The sequence below is a fragment of the Oncorhynchus mykiss genome, chromosome 6 (assembly GCF_057628025.1).
Source record: "Oncorhynchus mykiss isolate SJ-2025 chromosome 6, ASM5762802v1, whole genome shotgun sequence".
Lineage (NCBI taxonomy): Eukaryota > Metazoa > Chordata > Actinopteri > Salmoniformes > Salmonidae > Oncorhynchus > Oncorhynchus mykiss.
Genome location: NC_143027.1, coordinates 18,084,850 through 18,109,608, shown reverse-complemented (window position 1 = coordinate 18,109,608; position 24,759 = coordinate 18,084,850). Strand labels below are relative to the sequence as shown.

At 41.3% G+C, this 24,759-nt stretch overlaps 1 protein-coding gene and 1 long non-coding RNA gene across 7 annotated transcripts in view; both read right to left on the bottom strand.

Moving 5' to 3' along the window:
- The window catches only part of LOC110525371 (small G protein signaling modulator 1), an 81,795-nt gene that overhangs the window by 29,734 nt on the left and 27,302 nt on the right, over nucleotides 1-24,759 (bottom strand). For 2 of the 5 annotated variants that reach the window (XM_036979501.2, XM_036979502.2), the window contains exons 9-16: nucleotides 7,343-7,467; nucleotides 6,702-6,769; nucleotides 6,331-6,494; nucleotides 5,820-5,949; nucleotides 5,548-5,712; nucleotides 1,682-1,808; nucleotides 1,030-1,094; nucleotides 661-806 (exon numbers count right to left, since the gene is read on the bottom strand). In XM_036979501.2, coding sequence (XP_036835396.2) covers nucleotides 661-806; nucleotides 1,030-1,094; nucleotides 1,682-1,808; nucleotides 5,548-5,712; nucleotides 5,820-5,949; nucleotides 6,331-6,494; nucleotides 6,702-6,769; nucleotides 7,343-7,467 — 990 coding nt within the window. Of the gene's footprint in view, nucleotides 1-660; nucleotides 807-1,029; nucleotides 1,095-1,681; nucleotides 1,809-5,547; nucleotides 5,713-5,819; nucleotides 5,950-6,330; nucleotides 6,495-6,701; nucleotides 6,770-7,342; nucleotides 7,468-12,361; nucleotides 12,498-24,759 lie in introns of those variants that run through there. The other 3 variants (XM_036979504.2, XM_090237103.1, XM_090237104.1) reach the window with 2 other exon arrangements.
- Nucleotides 13,232-24,654, bottom strand: LOC110525372 (uncharacterized). 2 transcript variants are annotated; one of them, XR_016496529.1, is made up of 3 exons: nucleotides 16,484-17,380; nucleotides 13,665-13,906; nucleotides 13,232-13,463 (listed from the first exon to the last, which is right to left on the bottom strand). It is a non-coding gene; the product is annotated as an uncharacterized LOC110525372 (long non-coding RNA). The 2 variants fall into 2 exon arrangements; XR_016496530.1 differs by lacking the exon at nucleotides 13,232-13,463 and adding an exon at nucleotides 24,553-24,654 and having other exon boundaries at nucleotides 13,770-13,906; nucleotides 16,484-16,563.

Sequence of the window (24,759 nt, the reverse complement as noted above, 5' to 3'; positions counted from 1 at the left end):
TTTTACTTTCATTTATTTAGTACATTTTTGCTTAACTTTTATTTTTCTTAAAACTGCATTGTTGGTGAAGGGCTTGTAACATGTTGTATTCGGCACACCTGTTGTATACTATTTTATTTTATTTGATCAATCAACGTGCAGAATGGTTGTGTACCACTGGATGCCAGTGGGGGCCCTAATCCCCTCTTTAATAATGAATAATACTGAACTACAATTGTGAGAAAAATGTTAAGATTGACTACAGCCAGTAGAACTCTACAAACACAGATTGGACACACATGGATGAACTTGAAACATAAGTCAACTGAATGCCTCCCATCGGTTGATTATTCAACAAAATCCCTCCAATGAAAATGTATGCTGTTGATACGCTGACAGGCAGGGCATTAGTCAAGCTTGCATACGGCTGGTTGTGTGACTAAGAATGTGTGAGCAATGTGATGACTAACGGATGAATACTGATGAGTGTGTGTGTGTGTGTGTGTGTGTGCATGTGTACGTGCGTGCGTATGTGTGTGTGTGCGCATCTCGTCGCCAGGGGGTTTGGGCTGTCTGGTACTGCACAGTGTGTGTGTGTGTGTGTGTGTGTGTGTGTGTGTGTGATGACTAAAGTGTCAACCTTAGCGACACTGCTAATGATGTGACGGTGATGCTGCTTACGGTGCAGTCCTGAAGGAACCTCTGCCACACCTCGGCAGTGAGGCCCCCTAAGGCATCGCCGGGCGCGTCGGGCGCCACAATAGTGTGGTTGACCAGGGCCGAGAGGTGTGTACGTACGGTGGACAGGTGACGACAATAAGCCAGCCCTGGAATACAAAAACACAACCGCTATCAAATGAGCCTCCTTCTGACATTCCAAGATTTTATGTGATACAGTATCTAAATAAGGCGATCTGACATTTCTGACGTTTAATTAATAGTTGGATGCTAGACTAATTGATAAGCTGCTTTAAATTAAAATCTGTTGCAAAACGTTGCAAATCATCTAGGGGGAAAGAAGATACAAGATTTGTGTTCACAATCACATACAGCCATAGAAAGCCCGGGAGATGATCTGATACTTCATTTGGTCGCACAGCAGCTTCAAAGGGGCTCTGCAGAGGGAAACAGCACATAAGTCAAAGTGTTCTCCATACGGGCTCCACCTCGTCTTAAACATGTCCAAGACTTTCATTTTGATCCCAAACATTCTCTATTCTCCATTCACAAGAACATCTTAAAGTAACTGTCCAGCGTTACCAATTATTTAGGAAATATTGCCTCAAATGAATTACAATATGAATTAAATAGATGTCCTTCTCCATTCACTGTTCATAAGGACATCAAAACCGTAATTGGGTAATAAAACAGTACATTTCAAACGATGAGATAAATGCATGCACTATAGTATCAACATGTAATAAACCTGGGTTCAAATATTATTTGAAATCATATAAAATACTGTATATGTGCTTGATTAAGGGTGCCTAGTGCAATGGAACCAATAGAAAAGTCCAAAAAGTGCATACCCTGCCCACCTGGCACTCCAGGCAGGTTAAAGAAAAATAACAAAGTATTTGAAAGATTTCAAGCAGTATTTGAACCGGAGTCTGGGGATCTTATATCCTTCTCAGGCCAGTGAGATAGGTAAAGTCCAGGGATGATATCTGGGTAACCAGCAGTGTGTGTCTCTGTCTCTGACCTTTCATGGTTGCACCCATTGGGAGGCCCTCCGTCTGAGAAGCTGCACTGGGTACAGGACGAGCAGGAGGATTTCCTGGTTGTGGGCTGCCAGATGTTTGCCTCCTGGTCCATTAGCTCTGGGGCCACTGCACCACAGAATACACACACACACACACCAGTCAAAAGTTTGGACACACCTACTCATTCATGGGTTTTTCTTTATTTTTACTATTTTCTACATTGTAGAATAATAGTGAAGACAACACAACTATTAAATAACACATATGGAATCATGTAGTAACCAAAACAATTGTTAAACAAATTTGCCTTGATGGCAGATTTGCACACACTTGGCATTCTCTCAACCAGCTTCACGAGGTAGTCACCTGGAATGAATTTCAAATAACAGGTGTGCCTTGTTAAAAGTTAATTTGTGGAATTTCTTTCCATCTCAAGCTCTATGATGAAACTGGCTCTCATGAGGATCGCCACAGGAAAGGAAGACCCAGAGTTACCTCTGCTACAGAGGATAAGTTCATTAGAGTTAACTGCACCTCAGCTTGCAGCCCAAATAAATGCTTCACAGAGTTTAAGTAACAGACACATGTCAACATCAACTGTTCAGAGGAGACTGCGTGAATCAGGCCTTCATGATCGAATTGCTGCAAAGAAACCACTACTAAAGGACACCAACGAGTCCAAATGAGAGATTTTTGGTTCCAACTGCCATGTCTTTGTCAGACGCAGAGTAGGTGAACGGATGATCTCCACCTGTGGTCCCCGCCGTGAAGCATGGAGGAGGAGGTGTGATGGTGTGGGGTGCTTTTCTGGTGACACTGTCAGTGATTAATTTACAATTCAAGCTGGTTGAGAAAATGCCAAGAGTATGTCATCAAGGAAAAGGGTGGTTACTTCTAAGAATTTCAAATATGAAATATATTTTGATTTGTTTCAAACTACAGACACCCTGGTTGGAATCCAGGCTGTATCACAACCGACCGTGATTGGGAGTCCCACAGGGCGGTGCACAATTGTCTCAGTGTCGCCAGTCTTTGGCCGGTGTAGGCCGTCATTGTAAATAATAATTTGTCTTCACTGATTTGCCTGGTTAAATAAAGGTAACATTTATTTTTTTATTTTTTTAATCAAATAAAGATCATTGCTATTCTAACTTCCGCGATGCATATAAGGCCCTCCCCTGCCCTTCTTTCGGAAAAGCTGACCACGACTCCATTTTGTTGCTTCCAGCCTACAGACAGAAACTAAAACAGGAAGCTCCCGCGCTCAGGTCTGTTCAAAGCTGGTCTGACCAATCTGATTCCACGCTTCAAGACTGCTTTGATCACGTGGATTGGGATATGTTTCGCATTGCATCCAACAACAACATTGACAAATACGCTGATTCGGTGAGCGAGTTCATTAGAAAGTGCATTGGCGATGTCGTACCCACAGCAACTATTAAAACATTCCCAAACCAGAAACCATGGATTGATGGGAGCATTCGCGCGACACTGAAAGCGCGAACCACTGCTATGAACCAGGGCAAGGTGACCGGAAACATGACCGAATACAAACAGTGTAGCTATTCCCTCCGCAAGGCAATCAAACAAGCTATGCGTCAGTATAGAGACAAAGTAGAGTTGCAATTCAACGGCTCAGACATAAGAGGTATGTGGCAGGGTTTACAGTCAATCACGGATTACAAAAAGAAAACCAGCCCCGTCACGGACCAGGATGTCTTGCTCCCAGACAGACTAAATAACTTCTTTGCTCGCTTTGAGGACAATACAGTGCCACTGACACGGCCCGCTACCAAAACCTGCGGACTCTCCTTCACTGCAGCCGACATGAGTAAAACATTTAAACGGGTTAACCCTCACAAGGCTGCAGGCCCAGACGGCATCCCCAGCCGCGTCCTCAGAGCATGTGCAGACCAGCTGGCTGGTGTGTTTACGGACATATTCAATCAATCCTTATCCCAGTCTGCTGTCCCTACATGCTTCAAGATGGCCACCGTTATTCCTGTTCCCAAGAAATCTAAGGTAACTGAGCTAAACGACTACTGCCCCGTAGCACTCACTTCCGCCATCATGAAGTGCTTTGAGAGACTAGTGAAGGACCATATCACCTCCACCCTACCTGACACACTAGACCCACTCCAATTTGCTTACCGCCCCAATAGGTCCACAGACAACGCAATTGCAACCACACTGCACACTGCCCTAACTAATCTGGACAAGAGGAATACCTATGTGAGAATGCTGTTCATCGACTACAGCTCAGCATTTAACACCATAGTACCCTCCAAACTCGTCATCAAGCTCGAGACCCTGGGTCTCGACCCCGCCCTGTGCAACTGGGTACTGGACTTCCTGACGGGCCGCCCCCAGGTTGTGAGAGTAGGTAACAACTTCTCCACCCGACTGATCCTCAACACTGGGGCTCCACAAGGGTACGTTCTGAGCCCTCTCCTGTACTCCCTGTTCACCCACGACTGCGTGGCCACGCACGCCTCCAACTCAATCATCAAGTTTGCGGACGACACAACAGTGGTAGGCTTGATTACCAACAACGACGAGACGGCCTACAGGGAGGAGGTGAGGGCCCTCGGAGTGTGGTGTCAGGAAAATAACCTCACACTCAACGTCAACAAAACTAAGGAGATGATTGTGGACTTCTGGAAACAGCAGAGGGAACACCCCCCAATCCACATCGATGGAACAGTAGTGGAGAGGGTAGCAAGTTTTAAGTTCCTCGGCATACACATCACAGACAAACTGAATTGGTCCACTCACACAGACAGCATTGTGAAGAAGGCGCAGCAGCGCCTCTTCAACCTCAGGAGGCTGAAGAAATTCGGCTTGTCACCAAAAGCACTCACAAACTTCTACAGATGCACAATCGAGAGCATCCTGGCGGGCTGTATCACCGCCTGGTACGGCAACTGCTCCGCCCTCAACCGTAAGGCTCTCCAGAGGGTAGTGAGGTCTGCACAACGCATCACCGGGGGCAAACTACCTGCCCTCCAGGACACCTACACCACCCGATGTCACAGGAAGGCCATAAAGATCATCAAGGACATCAACCACCCGAGCCACTGCCTGTTCACCCCGCTATCATCCAGAAGGCGAGGTCAGTACAGGTGCATCAAAGCTGGGACGAGAGACTGAAAAACAGCTTCTATCTCAAGGCCATCAGACTGTTAAACAGCCACCACTAACATTGAGTGGCTGCTGCCAACACACTGACACTGACTCAACTCCAGCCACTTTAATAATGGGAATTGATGGGAAATGATGTAAATATATCACTAGCCACTTTAAACAATGCTACCTTATATAATGTTACTTACCCTACATTATTCATCTCATATGCTTACGTATATACTGTACTCTATATCATCGACTGTATCCTTATGTAATACATGTATCACTAGCCATTTTAACTATGCCACTTTGTTTACATACTCATCTCATATGTATATACTGTACTCGATACCATCTACTGTATCTTGCCTATGCTGCTCTGTACCATCACTCATTCATATATCCTTATGTACATATTCTTTATCCCCTTACACTGTGTACAAGACAGTAGTTTTGTAATTGTTAGTTAGATTACTTGTTGGTTATTACTGCATTGTCGGAACTAGAAGCACAAGCATTTCGCTACACTCGCATTAACATCTGCTAACCATGTGTATGTGACAAATAAAATTTGATTTGATTTGAAGAGGGACTGAGGTTAAGGGAAGAGGACAGAGAGCGCTTGATTAGGGGACTCATTTGTAAGATTTGCAGGAAGGAGACAGAGGGCGAGGCAGTGATTGAAGCAAAGCAAGTGGACGGACAGACTGAAGGAGGAGCTGAGGTGTGGTAACGTTACAGCTGTTCCCTGTGGTGGGCGATGGGGGGTCTCCGGGACAACTGCAGGAGCGCTTAGGGACCACCAGGTTCCCTTTGGTTGGGGGCTGTCCTCTCAGGTGGAGGGAGAAGGAGCGGGACAGGAGAGGAACCCCCGGGGGAAGACGGGGAGGGTGGGTTATAGTCACTGGAATGGACAATGAGGACAGTTGGATTTTTTTCAAACAAAAAACAGCACCTGAAGTGACCACCTGAAGTGATCACGTGAATGGAGGAGGGGTTGAGGTCACTTACCAAACTCTGATTGGCTGTTGGGGAACAGGATGCGGAAAACATAGTCCGTGGCCTCGTCCTCCTCCTTATCAGACACGGAGTCCGAGGATCCCTGTGAACACCTGTTTCTCAGTTTAGGGAACACTTTCCCCTGTAGTCAGAAATTAGGGGAATGTTAGATACAGTAAATGCCCCAAAAATATGACAAACTGTCAAAATCTAAAATGATTAACAGCATTCTTTGTTAATGAAGACATTTTTTTAAATTAAGATTTTGATAGCACAGTGTCTTTAAATAGTCTAGATTTGTAAAACATCCACACTTCCACCAAACAGAAGGACTGCCTATATAAGCAATACTTAATAAGGTCTGGCTTAAAGAAGCCTTGTGTGGGAGGGTTTCATTATTTATTCTGCCCAGTAGACATGATATAGGCTTTAAGCAGTCTAACACATATACTCACACATACACATTGGCTAAAATAACTCAAGATCTGTCTTTTTTTTAATAATCAAATGAAATAGGGATGACCTTTCCCCTCTGGGACCAGAGCGGAGGGTCGAGCTGGCCGTGTGGCAGAAGGCCGTTCTCCAGGCAGGAGAGGAACTGGAGCAAGTGCCCCCCTCTGGGGAAGCGCAGCGGGGGTCTCTGGATGCCGTCCTGGCTCACCAGCACCACCGTGCCCCCGGTGTCCACTGCAGAGAATAATTTATACCTTTTATGGACCTTTTAAATATCAAAAAATGATATGAACAACTCCGTAAATGAACCAGAACTAGCTGTCGTTGATAGCAGTAGCAAGTAGTTGAGCTCCATACAAGATGTGCCGATTACAATCCAGACATTACAATGAGCCTGTCCTCCCAATGTCTCTCTCCACTAGCCTCCATTGGTGGACCTACCCTGCTGATGACAGTGCAAATAAACAATCTCCTCCAGACGTATGGTCATAGCGTAGTCCCAGTACACACTGAAAGAGATGGAATCAAAGCCGGGGTTATTGAGACATCACTCACCTTGTCACACTGAGTTGAACAACAAAGATCGCCATGGGGATATGTGTGTTGTGTGTCTCTCTTGGTGTGTGCAGAATTCTGAATACGGTCTGTGTTACTGAATGTAGAAATGATTAAAGTTGGGGTTCAGTATTTTGCATAAGTAAGAGTGTTTGCTGCTCCCAAAAGTGCTCTTTAATGAAAATTTAAGTGATACACAGCAAACAACACCACGGGCTAAGAACCAAAGTCACTAAAATGATATGACTAGTTACTTTGAAGTATGCTTGAACATGTCCCCCTGCTGCCCCTACAAACAACCCTCGTCATATTCCCCTCTCCAGAGTTGACCTCAGGACACAAAGCCCTCCTGAGTAACACTTAGACACGCTACATGATTTAGTCACACTGAACCGCTGCACCAACTGTAGACATCAACTTAAACACACAGTTGGTGTATGGTGTTCCTTCAAACAGTCATCACCTTGCAGTGCCATCTTGATGTACATAAGTGAGAGATAGGATCATTAGTGAATTGCTCTCCCCACCTGTGCTCATAGTCCAGGTCTCCCACAGAGCCGTTCATCAGCTGATTGGGCGTCCACTTCAGCGTCATGATGTGAGCGGTCTGGTGGAGAGAAAGGTATCCTGGGATAGCCTCCATGTCATCCCTCTGTAATGCCAAGAAGGATAACAGTTTGAGGATCTGTTTTCTAAAGTGAACTATGAAGAAATAATATACCAATTACCCCACCGAAGACATTATTTAAAAAAGTATACTCATCATAACAGACTTTATATGGGGAAATAAAACTCATAGACTAAAAAGGAAGGTTTTACATCTTCCTAAGTCAGGGGGTGGTTTTAACCTTCCAGACTTGGAATTGTATCAACTTGCCACTTGCGACATATACAGTGTCTTGCGAAAGTATTCGGCCCACTTGAACTTTGCGACCTTTTGCCACATTTCAGGCTTCAAACATAAAGATATAAAACTGTATTTTTTTGTGAAGAATCAACAACAAGTGGGACACAATCATGAAGTGGAACGACATTTATTGGATATTTCAAACTTTTTTAACAAATCAAAAACTGAAAAATTGGGCATGCAAAATTATTCAGCCCCCTTAAGTTAATACTTTGTAGCGCCACCTTTTGCTGCGATTACAGCTGTAAGTCGCTTGGGGTATGTCTCTATCAGTTTTGCACATCGAGAGACTGAAATGTTTTCCCATTCCTCCTTGCAAAACAGCTTGAGCTCAGTGAGGTTGGATGGAGAGCATTTGTGTACAGCAGTTTTCAGTTCTTTCCACAGATTCTCGATTGGATTCAGGTCTGGACTTTGACTTGGCCATTCTAACACCTGGATATGTTTATTTTTGAACCATTCCATTGTAGATTTTGCTTTATGTTTTGGATCATTGTCTTGTTGGAAGACAAATCTCCGTCCCAGTCTCAGGTCTTTTGCAGACTCCATCAGGTTTTCTTCCAGAATGGTCCTGTATTTGGCTCCATCCATCTTCCCATCAATTTTAACCATCTTCCCTGTCCCTGCTGAAGAAAAGCAGGCCCAAACCATGATGCTGCCACCACCATGTTTGACAGTGGGGATGGTGTGTTCAGCTGTGTTGCTTTTACGCCAAACATAATGTTTTGCATTGTTGCCAAAAAGTTCAATTTTGGTTTCATCTGACCAGAGCACCTTCTTCCACATGTTTGGTGTGTCTCCCAGGTGGCTTGTGGCAAACTTTAAATGACACTTTTTATGGATATCTTTAAGAAATGGCTTTCTTCTTGCCACTCTTTCATAAAGGCCAGATTTGTGCAATATACGACTGATTGTTGTCCTATGGACAGAGTCTCCCACCTCAGCTGTAGATCTCTGCAGTTCATCCAGAGTGATCATGGGCCTCTTGGCTGCATCTCTGATCAGTCTTCTCCTTGTATGAGCTGAAAGTTTAGAGGGACGGCCAGATCTTGGTAGATTTGCAGTGGTCTGATACTCCTTCCATTTCAATATTATCGCTTGCACAGTGCTCCTTGGGATGTTTAAAGCTTGGGAAATCTTTTTGTATCCAAATCCGGCTTTAAACTTCTTCACAACAGTATCTCGGACCTGCCTGGTGTGTTCCTTGTTCTTCATGATGCTCTCTGCGCTTTTAACGGACCTCTGAGACTATCACAGTGCAGGTGCATTTATACGGAGACTTGATTACACACAAGTGGATTGTATTTATCATCATTAGTCATTTAGGTCAACATTGGATCATTCAGAGATCCTCACTGAACTTCTGGAGAGAGTTTGCTGCACTGAAAGTAAAGGGGCTGAATAATTTAGCACGCCCAATTTTTCAGTTTTTGATTTGTTAAAAAAGTTTGAAATATCCAATAAATGTCGTTCCACTTCATGATTGTGTCCCACTTGTTGTTGATTCTTCACAAAAAAATACAGTTTTATATCTTTATGTTTGAAGCCTGAAATGTGGCAAAAGGTCGCAAAGTTCAAGGGGGCCGAATACTTTCGCAAGGCACTGTAGTTAAATACACTAAAGTAGAACATTGGGTACATATTTAAGATGTGCATGCTAATCCCCAGGATCTTTTTACATGTATATTTTCTAAGGATAAAGCTAAGAACGTCATAGTTAAGAACATTACAACAATATGGAATAACATGAAATCTATTCTACATAGTTAAGAACACTATAACAATATGGAATAACATGAAATCTATTCTACATAGTTAAGAACACTATAACAATATGGAAGCACATTACATCTATTCTACATAGTTAAGAACACTATAACAATATGGAAGAACATGAAATATATTCTACATAGTTAAGAACACTTTAACAATATGGAAGAACATGAAATATATTCTACATAGTTAAGTACATTATAACAATATGGAATAACATGAAATCTATTCTACATAGTTAAGAACACTTTAACAATATGGAAGAACATGAAATCTATTCTACATAGTTAAGAACATTATAACAATATGGAAGAACATGAAATATATTCTACATAGTTAAGAACACTATAACAATATGGAAGCACAATACATCTATTCTACATAGTTAAGAACATTATAACAATATGGAAGCACATTACAACTATTCTACATAGTTAAGAACACTATAACAATATGGAAGAACATGAAATATATTCTACATAGTTAAGAACACTATAACAATATGGAAGAACATGAAATATATTCTACATAGTTAAGAACACTTTAACAATATGGAAGAACATGAAATATATTCTACATAGTTAAGAACACTTTAACAATATGGAAGAACATGAAATATATTCTACATAGTTAAGAACATTATAACAATATGGAAGAACATGAAATATATTCTACATAGTTAAGAACATTATAACAATATGGAAGAACATGAAATATATTCTACATAGTTAAGTACATTATAACAATATGGAAGAACATGAAATATATTCTACATAGTTAAGAACACTATAACAATATGGAAGAACATGAAATATATTCTACATAGTTAAGAACACTTTAACAATATGGAAGAACATGAAATATATTCTACATAGTTAAGAACACTATAACAATATGGAAGAACATGAAATATATTCTACATAGTTAAGTACATTATAACAATATGGAAGAACATGAAATATATTCTACATAGTTAAGAACATTATAACAATATGGAAGAACATGAAATATATTCTACATAGTTAAGAACATTATAACAATATGGAAGAACATGAAATATATTCTACATAGTTAAGAACATTATAACAATATGGAAGAACATGAAATATATTCTACATAGTTAAGAACACTATAACAATATGGAACCGCATTAAATATATTCTACAAGAACCAATATCACTCCCTAAAAACACAACCTTATGGAACAATCCTTGGATAGCTTATCAGAAATCTCTGATAAATTGTTCTACATGGAAAACTAAAAGCATAGAAACCATAAATGACTTGGTAATAGGAAATACATTTATTTCCATGACAGAAATAAAAAGCAATTTTGGACTGGCCAATGTAGATATCTTAAAATAAATTCAACTTAATAGTTTCATATCAATACATTTCTAGTTTAAATGTTTTGGACATCAGAGCAATCTGAGGGAATCCAATTTGAGTCAGAAAAGGATATTCATATGATAGGTTAGATATACAAAACCTTGCAGAGATCATATCCAACTGACAATCTCTTAGGAAAAAATATAAACTACTGGAACCAAGACTTAAAAAGAACTGATATTGGCACGAGATTTAAAAAAGAAGAAGATTATAGACACACTATTCATTAATAACTAATAACTGTTAATAAGAGTATACAGAGGCAATATTGAAAGGAATTTTTCCCTCTCTTATTTTGAATGTTTTTTACAGTTTCACCAACTCAGTGGCCTTGTAGTTAGAATGTCTGCCATGAGATTGGAAGGTTGGGATTTCGATCCCCGGCCCAATACCAAAGACTATAAAAAATGGGACGTGACGTGTCTCTACTTGGGGTTAGGCCCTGCGATTGACTAGTTTCCTGTCCAGGGGGTGTACCTGTATGGTGTCAAATCCGATTCAAAAGTCGAACACGCGCAAGCAAGAATAAACATTATTGCGCGAGCAAACACTGAGAGAGAAGAATTGTGGTCGACAGACCAGAGGACGGGTCCCTCGAGTGCGTTCCTTGGGTAGGCTTAAAGGCGAGTCTAAAACCTTAGATTTGTCACTTTTACTGGAGTGATGGACGAACAAACAAATTCCTGCCATTGGCCAGTCCAGTGTTGTGATTGGCTATTTCGAGCCTTCTGTTTGTGATGCACTATAGGGCAGTCTGCTTAGCTAGCTAACCGGTTTGAGCAGTAAGCGCCAAATGAGAAGCCCAGCAGCTTGATAACCAAATTAACTGGGAAACACATTATCATAGGTATGCTATACCTTGAGTTGAGTGGAATCTACGTACTAAAGTTAGCTAGCTAATTACTTGTTAGTCAGCAACGTTCGTCTGTAAAATGAAAAGCAGACAGTCAGCTCTAGCAAACACCACAAAACGAGTCCACTAATTGCAGGCAGGAGCCAATATTTAGGGTATTAAGCTCAAGGATACACACAGTGTATTTTGAATTACATGAAGACACAAAGGGGAGAATCTGCTACCTGCTACAGTTCATCCAGTACATAACCAGTCCCAAATAATAGAACGTAAACTTGCATGATAAACCAGCTAAACTCAGGTTAACATGTCAGAATCAGCTTTAAATTCCAAATACATTTGCATGTATAGGAATCTGACTCTGAAACATACAGTATGTACACTATGAACGCTAAATAATTGACGTTCTAAATAATCAACGTTCTAAATTCTGCATGTAAGAGATGTGCAAAGAGCAATGCTCAGTTATGGGATGATAGTGCAAGGTGCATAGTCGTGAATGAATAATGCAGAGTGTGAAGTCCATGGATGAGAGGATCATCATGGACCCGGTGGACGGTTGGTGAGGGCCACGGCACGGGGAAGAAACTGTTCAGGTGGTGGGAGGTTTTGTTTGTGAATGACCTGAACCGTTTGCCAGAGGGGAGTCTTTGGAAGATGGGGTGGAAGGGGTCGGCGATGATCTTTCCTGCACGCTTCCTTGCCCTGGAGTCATGAAAGACCTTGATGGAACGCAGGTTGCAACCAATGACCCTCTCAGCAGACCGGACAATCCGTTGCAGTGATGGAGGAGGTGAGGATGGACTCGATGATGGACGTTTAGAACTGAATCAGTACACACAGCATTCAAAGGAGGACTGAGGACAAAACAACACCATGCAGTCACCAAACAGTGAACTGAGGAAAACATTTGTTTTATAGTCATTATGTGATTGGGAACTACTATTGTCTATCAATTACAGAATCTCAAATGATTTCAATTTGGCATTGGAAGCTTTATTGAATAAAATCAGTCAAACTGCATAAAGAGTCTCATCAGATCAGATGTTATCAGCAAGCCAGAGCCACCTGTGGAAAGAGCACAAGTAGAACAAAGATATACGTGCAAACAGAATAAATGTATCATTCAACATCAGATTCCACCTAAAACAATGACATGAGCTCTGTCGCAATTAATCTCTGCTCAACTCCTGACTTCCTCTCTACTCGCATCCTTCTCAAAACCCGTTGGAGGATGTCTGAGGCGACAAACCTTGGGTCGTTCCTCCAATAGGGTTTTAGGAGGCACAATGGTCAGTCCTATGCACCCATAGCTCTGTCTATGAATTTGAGCGGTTACATTTCTCCAGCCCCATCACTCAGCTTTTTACCAAAACAGGGGCTGGGTGGACGCTTTGTTATTGTTTCAACTGCTGATTGCCACTTTAAGAAACACATCAATGAGTATACAAATATGTTTAAGCATACAGGACTGTTGGGAGTGTGGTGCCATACCTTTAGCGCTCAGGTGCAGCAGAGCTGACACAATTAAGATGAAGTAGCAGCAGATGTCTTGACCACCTGGCTGTTCTCCAGTCCGATGTCTTGACCACCCTCTGGCTGTTCTCCAGTCAGATGTCTTGACCACCCTCTGGCTGTTCTCCAGACAGTGGTAGCACTGGAAGATGTCCCAGGCACTGTTTGTGGCCACATCATCTCCCTCAGAACCAGTGAAGATCTCCAGGTTCTTACAGTGGTGCATTAGCACAATATATATAGAGGGCAGAACAATACAGGAGATATAATTAAATGTAATATGGAGTCCAAGTCCCAACTTAAAACCCTTGTACAATCCATAGACATTGGTAAAAAGATAAACAAAAGTAGGGCACTGAAGTGTGAGGAAGGCGGTGCGATGTGTAAATCATAAGATGAGTTGGTTACTCACTGTTCCAAACTTGGTGTCCTCTGCCTCGTTGGTGTAGTGGTCCAAGGCGATGAAGTAGAAGCCTGACTCTACCTGGTCAAATGTGTTCTCTCTACACACACTGACCTGTCTCCTGAGTAGAAGCCTGACTCTACCTGGTCAAATGTGTTCTCTACACACACTGACCTGTCTCCTGAGTAGAAACCTGACTCTACCTCATCAAATGTGTTCTCTACACACACTGACCCGTCTCCTGAGAACAACTGGAGTGAGAGAGAGAGGAAAATAAGATGTCAGGAAATGTCCCAGAGTTCAATTGGAGTTTAAATGTTTTAACATCTTAAATGTTGCATTCAAGGTAACAGTCCATTTTAAGACTGCTGTGGCTATATCAAAATATGCAAATATGGAAAAGAATGTTGCCAAATAAATGATAACACAGGATGTGGAAACTGGACTGAGCCGAGCAGTAGGGAAATTCCACGGTACAGAGTGATTCTGAGCACTTTTTCACTTTAAAATGTACAGTACTAGTCATTCAAAGGTTTTCTTTATTTTTACTATTTTCTACATTGTAGAATAATAGTGAAGACATCAACACTTTGAAATAACACATATGGAATCATGTAGTAACTAAAAAAGTGTTAAACAAATCAAAATGTAGTTTCGATTTTAGATTCTTCAAAGTAGCCACCCTTTGCCTTGATGACAACTTTGCACACTCTTTGCATTCTCTCAACCAGCTTCACCTGGAATGCTTTTCCAACGGTCTTGAAGGAGTTCCCGCATATGCTGAGCACTTGTTGGCTTCTTTTCCTTCACTCAGCGATCCAACTCATCCCAAACCATCTCAATTGGGTTGAGGTCGGGTGATTGTGGAGGCCAGGTCATCTGATGCAGCACTACATCACTCTCCATCTTGGTCAAATTGCCCTTACACAGCCTGGAGGTGTGTTGGGTCATTGTCCTGTTGAAAAATAAATGATCGTCCCACTAAGCGCAAACCAGATGGGATGGCGTATCGCTGCAGAATGCTGTGGTAGCCATACTGGTTAAATGAGCCTTGAATTCTAAATAAATCACTGACAGTCACCAGCAAAGCACACCCACACCATCACACCTCCTCCTACATTCACTGTGGGAACCACACATGCAGAGATCATCCGTTCACCTACTCTGCGTCTTTCACAAAGATACGGTAGTTGGAACCAAAAATCTCAAATTTGGACTCATCAGACCAAAGGATAGATTTCCACCGGTCTAATGTCCATTGCTTGTGTTTCTTGGCCCAAGCAAGTCTCTTATTCTTATTGGTGTCCTTTAGTAGTGGTTTCTTTGCAACAATTCAACCATGAAGGCCTGATTCATGCAGTCTCCTCTGAACAGTTGATGTTGAGATGTGGCTGTTACGTGAACTCTGTGAAGCATTTATTTGGGCTGCAATCTGAGGAGCAGTTAACTCTAATGAATTTATCCTCTGCAGCAGAGGTAACTCTGGGTCTTCCTTTCCTGTGGCGGTCGTCATGAGAGCCAGTATCACCATAGTGCTTGATGGATTTTTGCAACGGCACTTGAAGAAACTTTCAAAGTTCTTGAAATGTTCCGCATTGACTGACCTTCATGTCTTAAAGTAAAGTTGCCTGCTTTGTTGTCTAAAGGCTATACTCAGATTATTGCATGGTTTGCTTTCTCCGTAAAGTTTTTTTAAAATCTGACACAGTGGTTGCATTAGGGAGAAGTTTATCTAAAGTTCCTTGTATAATAGTCGTATCTTTATCAATGTTTATGAGTATTTCTGTAAATTGACGTGGCTCTCTGCAATAACACCGCATGTTTTAGAACTACTGAACGTAACGTGCCAATGTAAACTCCGATTTTTTTATTTAAATATGACCTTTCTCAAACAAAACATACATGTATTGTGTAACATGAATTCCTATGAGTGTCATCTGATGAAGATCATCAAAGGTTAGTGATTCATTTGATCTCTATTTCTGCTTTTTGTGACTTCTCTTTGGCTGGAAAAAATGGCTGAGTTTTTCTGTGGCTTGGTGGTGACCTTACATAATCGTTTGTGGTGCTTTCGCTGTAAATTCTTTTTGAAATCAGACACTGTGGTTGGATTAAGGAGAATTGTATCTTTAAAATGGTGTAAAATACTTGTATGCTTGAGGAATGTTAATTATGAGATTTTTGTTGTTTTGAATTTGGCGTCCTGCACTTTCACTGGCTGTCGCGGGGGGGTTCCGCAGTCCTAGACAGGTTAAACCAGAGACAGTATAGAAAAATAAACTACCTTGGCTTTGGTTAAAAATTCTTAAGGCTTAAACCCTCCATCTCAATTTCCGCCTAAAATGACATACCCAAATCTAACTGCCTGTAGCTCAGGACCTGAAGCAAAGATATGCATATTCTTGATACTATTTAAAAGGAAACACTTTGAAGTTTGTGGAAATGTGAAATTAATGTAGGAGAATATAACACATTAGATCTAGTAAAAGATAAAAACAAAAAACATCCGTTTTCTATTATTTTTTTTGCATCATCTTTGAAATGCAAAATAAAGGCCATACATTGACCAAGGAATATAGGTGTCATTTAGACATTGTCCACAAGGGGACAGCATTGGGTGTGCAAAGTTTGTATCAAGTCTCCCAGGTGCTCCTCACGAGTTTGCCCAAATGTACCCAAGTGGCCGAAATGGTCAATTGATCAATTTCAAAGTACATAACTATAGAGAACATATAAAAATGCTATGGTAATACAAAATTAAAGTTAACATACTCCCAGGAATGTCATACATGATGGATCATTAGCTTCCGTACATAAAAGGTACTAACCTTCACACCTCTAGATGGCCGGGACGGGGGTGGGTGTGGAGCCAGAGACAGCAGAGGGGTCTGACTGGAGAAACCAGTTCCTACATTTGAATGAGTGGAGGAAGGACTTGAATGAGGTGTCTTTGAAGTTGGCTCCCACAGGTCATCTTACTCTCTACCACTATTGAGGATTTTTAAAAATCAGTTAGAACTCAAGCCTACTATTACTTATTTTATTGAACCTTTATTTTAGCAGGGGATGAGCACTGCATCAATACATCAAATATACAACACATCTATAAAATAAATATAAATATATATTCAGTGGGCAGAACAAGTATTTGATACACTGCCGATTTTGCAGGTTTCCTACTTACAAAGCATGTAGAGGTCTGTAATTTTTATCATAGGTACACTTGAACTGTGAGAGACAGAATATAAAACAAAAATCCAGAAAATCACATTGTATGATTTTTAAGTAATTCATTTGCATTTTATTGCATGACATAACTATTTGATACATCAGAAAAGCATAACTTAATATTTGGTACAGAAACCTTTGTTTGCAATTACAGAGATCATACGTTTCCTGTAGTTCTTGACCAGGTTTGCACACACTGCAGCAGGGATTTTGGCCCACTCCTCCATACAGACCTTCTCCAGATCCTTCAGGTTTCGGGGCTGTCGCTGGGCAATATGGACTTTCAGCTCCCTTCAAATATTTTTTATTGGGTTCAGGTCTGGAGACTGGCTAGGCCACTCCAGGACCTTGAGATGCTTCTTACGGAGCCACTCCTTAGTTGTCCTGGCTGTGTGTTTCGGGTCGTTGTCATGCTGGAAGACCCAGCCACGACCTATCTTCAATGCTCTTACTGAGGGAAGGAGGTTGTTGGCCAAGATCTCGCGATACATGGCCCCATCCATCCTCCCCTCAATACGGTGCAGTCGTCCTGTCCCCTTTGCAGAAAAGCATCCCCAAAGAATGATGTTTCCATCTCCATGCTTCACGGTTGGGATGGTGTTCTTGGGGTTGTACTCATCCTTCTTCCTCCAAACACAGCGAGTGGAGTTTAGACCAAAAAGCTCTATTTTTGTCTCATCAGACCACATGACCTTCTCCCATTCCTCCTCTGGATCATCCAGATGGTTATTGGCAAACTTCAGACGGGCCTGGACATGCGCTGGCTTGAGCAGGACATGCGCTGCAGGATTCTAATCCATGATGGCGTAGTGTGTTACTAATGGTTTTCTTTGAGACTGTGGTCCCAGCTCTCTTCAGGTCATTGACCAGGTCCTGCCGTGTAGTTCTGGGCTCATCCCCTCACCTTCCTCATGATCTTTGATGCCCCACGAGGTGAGATCTTGCATGGAGCCCCAGACCGAGGGTGATTGACCGTCATCTTGAACTTCTTCCATTTTCTAATAATTGTGCCAACAGTTGTTACCTTCTCACCAAGCTGCTTGCCTATTGTCCTGTAGCCCATCCCAGCCTTGTGCAGGTCTACAATTTTATCGCTGATGTCCTTACACAGCTCTCTGGTCTTGGCCATTGTGGAGAAGTTGGAGTCTGTTTGATTGAGTGTGTGGACAGGTGTCTTTTATACAGGTAACGAGTTCAAACAGGTGCAGTTAATACAGGTAATGAGTGGAGAACAGGAGGGCTTCTTAAAGAAAAACGAACAGGTCTGTGAGAGCCGGAATTCTTACGGGTTGGTAGGTGATCAAATACTTATGTCATGCAATAAAATGCAAATTAATTACTTAAAAATCATACAATGTGATTTTCTGGATTTTTGTTTTAGATTCTGTCTCTCACAGTTGAAGTGTACCTATGCCTAAAAAAATTACAGACCTCTACATGCTTTGTAAGTTGGAAAACCTGCAAAATTGGCAGTGTTTCAAATACTTGTTCTCCCCACTGTATATATAGTTGAGGTCGGAAGTTTGCATACACCTTAGCCAAATACATTTAAACTCAGTTTTTCACAATTCCTGACATTTAATCCTAGTAAAAATTATCTGTCTTAGGTCAGTTAGGATCACCACTTTATTTTAAGAATGTGAAATGTCAGAATAATAGTAGAGAGAATGATTTCTTTCAGCTTTTATTTCTTTCATCACATTCCCAGTTGGTCAGAAGTTTACATACACTCAATTAGTATTTGGTAGCATTGCCTTTTTAACTTGAGTCAAACGTTTTGGGTATCTTTCCACAAGCTTCCCACAATAAGTTGAGTGAATTTTGGCCCATTTTTCCTGACAGAGCTGGTGTAACTGAGTCAGGTTTGTAGGCCTGCTTGCTCACACACGCTTTTTCAGTTTTGCCCACAAATTTTCTATAGGATTTGTAAGGCTTATAGGGCTTTGTAATGGCCACTCCAATACCTTGACTTTGTTGTCCTTAAGCCAGTTTGCCACAACTTTGGAACTAGCTTGGGGTCATTGTCCATTTGGAAGACCCATTTGCGCCAAGCTTTAACTTCATGACTGATGTTTTGATTTGTTGCTTCAATACATCGACATAATTTTCCTACCTCATGATGCCATCTATTTTGTGAAGTGCACCAGTCCCTCCTGCAGCAAAGCACCTCCACAACATGATGCTGCCACCCCGTGCTTCACGGTTGGGATGGTGTTCTTTGGCTTGCAAGACTCCCCCTTCTTCCCCCAAATGTAACGATGGTCATTATGGCCAAACAGTTATATTTTTGTGTCATCAGACCAGAGGACATTTCTCCAAAAAGTATGATCTTTGTCCCCATGTGCAGTTGCAAACCTGGCTCTTTTATGGCGGTTTTGGAGCAGTGGCTTCTTCCTTGCTGAGCGGCCTTTCAGGTTATGTCGATATAGGATTAGTTTTACTGTGGATATAGATACTTTTGTACCTGTTTCCTCCAGCATCTTCACAAGGTCCTTTGCTGTTTTTCTGGGATTGATTTGCACTTTTCGCACCAAAGTACGTTCATCTCTAGGAGACAGAACGCGTCTCCTTCTTGAGCTGTATGACGGCTGCGTGGTCCCATGGTGTTTATACTATTTGTGCAGATGAACATGGTACCTTCAGGCATTTGGAAAATACTCCCAAGGACAAACCAGACTTGTGTAGGTCTGGTCTTGAGGTCTTGGCTGATTTCTTTTGATTTTCCCATGATGTCAAGCAAAGAGGCACTGAGTTTGAAGGTAGGCCTTGACATACATCCACAGGTACACCTCCAATTGACTTAAATTATGTCAATTAGCCTATCAGAAGCTTCTAAAGCCATGACATCATTTTCTGGAATTTTCCAAGCTGTTTAAAGGCACAGTCAACTTAGTTTATGTAAACTTCTGACCCACTGGAATTGTGATACAGTGAATTATAAGTGAAATAATTTGTCTGTAAACAAATGTTGGAAAAATTACTTGTGTCATGCGCAAAGTAGATGTCCTAACCGACTTGCCAAAACTATAGTTTGTTTACAAGAAATTTGTGGAGTGGTTGAAAAACAAGTTTTAATGACTCCAACCTAAGTGTATGTACATTTTCGACTTCAACTATATATATATATACTACCATTCAAATGTTTGGAGTCACTTAGAAATGTCCTTGTTTTTGAAAGAAAAGCACATTTTTTGTCCATTACAGTAACATTAAATTGTTCAGAAATACAGTGTAGACATTGTTAATGTTGTAACTGACTTTTGAAGCTGGAAATGGCTGAGGACAAGCACATTAGAGTGTCTAGTTTGAGAAACAGACGCCTCACAAGTCCTCAACTGGCAGCTTCATTAAATAGTACCCGCAAAACACCAGTCTCAACGGCAACATTGAAGAGGCAACTCGGGGATGCTGGCCTTCTAGGCAGAGTTGAAAAGAAAAAGCCATATCTCAGACTGGGCAATAAAAAGAACAGATTAAGATGGGCAAAATAACACAGACACTGGACAGCATCCCGGAGTCGCCTCTTCACCGTTGACATTGAGACTGGTGTTTTGCGGGTACTATTTCATGAAGCTGCCAGTTGAGGACTTGTGAGGCGTCTGTTTCTCAAACTAGACACTCTAATGTACTTGTCCTCTTGCTCAGTTGTGCACCGGGGCCTCCCACTCCTCTTTCTATTCTGGTTAGAGTCAGTTTGCGCTGTTCTGTGAAGGGAGTAGTACTGTGTACACAGCGTTGAATGAGATATTTAGTTTCTCGCATGGATTAGCCTTCATTTCTCAGAACAAGAATAGACTGACGAGTTTCAGAAGAAAGAAATGATTTGTTTCTGGCCATTTATTGAACCCACAAATTCTGATGCTTCAGATACTCAACTAGTCTAAAGAAGGCCAGTTTTATTGCTTAATTAATCAGGACAACAGTTTTCAGCTGTTCTAACATAATTGAAAATGGGTTTTCTAATGATCAATTAGCCTTTTAAAATTATAAACTCGGATTAGCAAAAACAACGTGCCATTGGAACACAATAGTGATGGTTGCTGATAATGGGCCTCTGTACGCCTATGTAGATATTCCATTAAAAAAACCTGCCGTTTCCAGCTACAATAGTCATTTACAACATTAACAATGTCGACACTGTATTTCTGATCAATATGATCTTATTTTAATAGACAAAATGTGTTTGTTTTCTAAGTGACCCCAAACTTTTGAACAGTAGTGTGTATATGTACAGTGCCTTGCGAAAGTATTCGGCCCCCTTGAACTTTGCGACCTTTTGCCACATTTCAGGCTTCAAACATAAAGATATAAAACTGTATTTTTTTTGTGAAGAATCAACAACAAGTGGGACACAATCATGAAGACAACGACATTTATTGGATATTTCAAACTTTTTGAACAAATCAAAAACTGAAAAATTGGGCGTGCAAAATTATTCAGCCCCCTTAAGTTAATACTTTGTAGCGCCACCTTTTGCTGCGATTACAGCTGTAAGTCGCTTGGGGTATGTCTCTATCAGTTTTGCACATCGAGAGACTGAAATTTTTTCCCATTCCTCCTTGCAAAACAGCTCGAGCTCAGTGAGGTTGGATGGAGAGCATTTGTGAACAGCAGTTTTCAGTTCTTTCCACAGATTCTCAATTGGATTCAGGTCTGGACTTTGACTTGGCCATTCTAACACCTGGATATGTTTATTTTTGAACCATTCCATTGTAGATTTTGCTTTATGTTTTGGATCATTGTCTTGTTGGAAGACAAATCTCCGTCCCAGTCTCAGGTCTTTTGCAGACTCCATCAGGTTTTCTTCCAGAATGGTCCTGTATTTGGCTCCATCCATCTTCCCATCAATTTTAACCATCTTCCCTGTCCCTGCTGAAGAAAAGCAGGCCCAAACCATGATGCTGCCACCACCATGTTTGACAGTGGGGATGGTGTGTTCAGCTGTGTTGCTGTTACGCCAAACATAACGTTTTGCATTGTTGCCAAAAAGTTCAATTTTGGTTTCATCTGACCAGAGCACCTTCTTCCACATGTTTGGTGTGTCTCCCAGGTGGCTTGTGGCAAACTTTAAACAACACTTTTTGTGGGTATCTTTAAGAAATGGCTTTCTTCTTGCCACTCCTCCATAAAGGCCAGATTTGTGCAATATACGACTGATTGTTGTCCTATGGACAGAGTCTCCCACCTCAGCTGTAGATCTCTGCAGTTCATCCAGAGTGATCATGGGCCTCTTGGCTGCATCTCTGATCAGTCTTCTCCTTGTATGAGCTGAAAGTTTAGAGGGATGGCCAGGTCTTGGTAGATTTACAGTGGTCTGATACACCTTCCATTTCAATATTATCGCTTGCACAGTGCTCCTTGGGATGTTTAAAGCTTGGGAAATATTTTTGTATCCAAATCCGCCTTTAAACTTCTTCACAACAGTATCTCGGACCTGCCTGGTGTGTTCCTTGTTCTTCATGATGCTCTCTGCGCTTTTAACGGACCTCTGAGACTATCACAGTGCAGGTGCATTTATACGGAGACTTGATTACACACAGGTGGATTGTATTTATCATCATTAGTAATTTAGGTCAACATTGGATCATTCAGAGATCCTCACTGAACTTCTGGAGAGAGTTTGCTGCACTGAAAGTAAAGGGGCTGAATAATTTTGCACTCCCAATTTTTCAGTTTTTGATTTGTTAAAAAAGTTTGAAATATCCAATAAATGTCGTTCCACTTCATGATTGTGTCCCACTTGTTGTTGATTCTTCACAAAAAAATACAGTTTTATATCTTTATGTTTGAAGCCTGAAATGTGGCAAAAGGTCGCAAAGTTCAAGGGGGCCGAATACTTTCGCAAGGCACTGTATATATATATATATATATATATAAGTATGGGGAACACAATCACTATAATGAAATATGTGCATCAATAGGCAATAAGACGCATAGACTGTACTAATATATTGTATGCATCACGTTATATACATATACAGTGGGGCAAAAAAGTATTTAGTCAGCCACCAATTGTGCAAGTTCTCCCACTTAAAAAGATGAGAGAGGCCTGTAATTTTCATCATAGGTACACTTCAACTATGAGAGACAAAATGAGAAAAAAAAAATCCAGAAACTCACATTGTAGGATTTTTTATGAATTTATTTGCAAATTATGGTGGAAAATACGTTTTTGGTCCCCTACAAACAAGCAAGATTTCTGGCTCTCACAGACCTGTAACTTCTTCTTTAAGAGGCTCCTCTGTCCTCCACTCGTTACCTATATTAATGCCACCTGTTTGAACTTGTTATCAGTATAAAAGATACCTTTCCACAACCTCAAACAGTCACACTCCAAACTCCACTATGGCCAAGCTAAAGAGCTGTCAAAGTACACCAGAAACAAAATTGTAGACCTGCACCAGGCTGGGAAGACGGAATCTGCAATAGGTAAGCAGCTTGGTTTGAAGAAATCAACTGTGGAAGCAATTATTAGGAAATGGAAGACATACAAGACCCCTGATAATCTCCCTTGATCTGGGGCTCCAAGCAAGATCTCACCCCGTGGTCACAAGAACGGTGATCACAAGAACGGTGAGCAAAAATCCCAGAACCACACGGGGGGACCTAGTGAATGACCTGCAGAGAGCTGGGACCAAAGTAACAAAGCCTACCATCAGTAACACACTACGCCGCCAGGGACTCAAATCCTTCAGTGCCAGACGTGTCACCCTGCTTAAGCCAGTACATGTCCAGGCCCGTCTGAAGTTTGCTAGAGAGCATTTGGATGATCCAGAAGAAGATTGGAAGAATGTCATATGGTCAGATGAAACCAAAATATAACTTTTTGGTAAAAACTCAACTCGTCGTGTTTGGAGGACAAAGAATGCTGAGTTGCATGCAAAGAACACCATACCTACTGTGAAGCATGGGGGTGGAAACATCATGCTTTGGGGCTGTTTTTCTGCAAAGGGACCAGGACGACTGATCCGTGTAAAGGAAAGAATGAATGGGGCCATGTATCGTGAGATTTTGAGTGAAAAGCTCCTTCCATCAGCAAGGGCATTGAAGATGAAACGTGGCTGGGTCTTTCAGCATGACAATGATCCCAAACACACCGCCCGGGCAACGAAGGAGTGGCTTCGTAGGAGTGGCCTAGCCAGTCTCCAGATCTCAACCCCATAGAAAATCTTTGGGGGGAGTTGAAAGTCCGTGTTGCCCAGCAACAGCCCCAAAACATCACTGCTCTAGAGGAGATCTGCATGGAGGAATGGGCCAAAATACCAGCAACAGTGTGTGAAAGACTTACAGAAAACGTTTGACCTCTGTCATTGCCAACAAAGGGTATATAACAAAGTGTTGAGATAAACTTTTGTTATTGACCAAATACTTATTTTCCACCATAATTTCCAAATAAATTCATAAAAAATCCTACAATGTGATTTTCTGGATTGTTTTTCCTCATTTTGTCTGTTATAGTTGAAGTGTACCTATGATGAAAATTACAGGCCTCTCTCATCTTGTTAAGGGGGAGAACTTGCACAATTGGTGGCTGACTAAATACTATTTTGCCCCACTGTATATAAATCAAAGACAAAAATCTTAAATGAATATGAAACCATTTAAAAAACTGGATTAGCACGAGAAGCAAAAACATATTTTACTTACTGATTTAAAAAAACAAGGTTACCTTCTCCTTCCAATCTTTCTTATGCGCAGGACTCCTCATGTCACTCTCCCGGTCAATTTCTGCAATAATCTCGTCCAAATGTGTATACTTGAAGTTTATACTGTTAGTAGCCATATTGGACTTTTTATGTTTGAGAAAACTTTGTAGAAGAAAGCGAGCACTGCGTAACGTAAACTCCCCTGTGTCCTGTAGATTTTCAATGTAGAA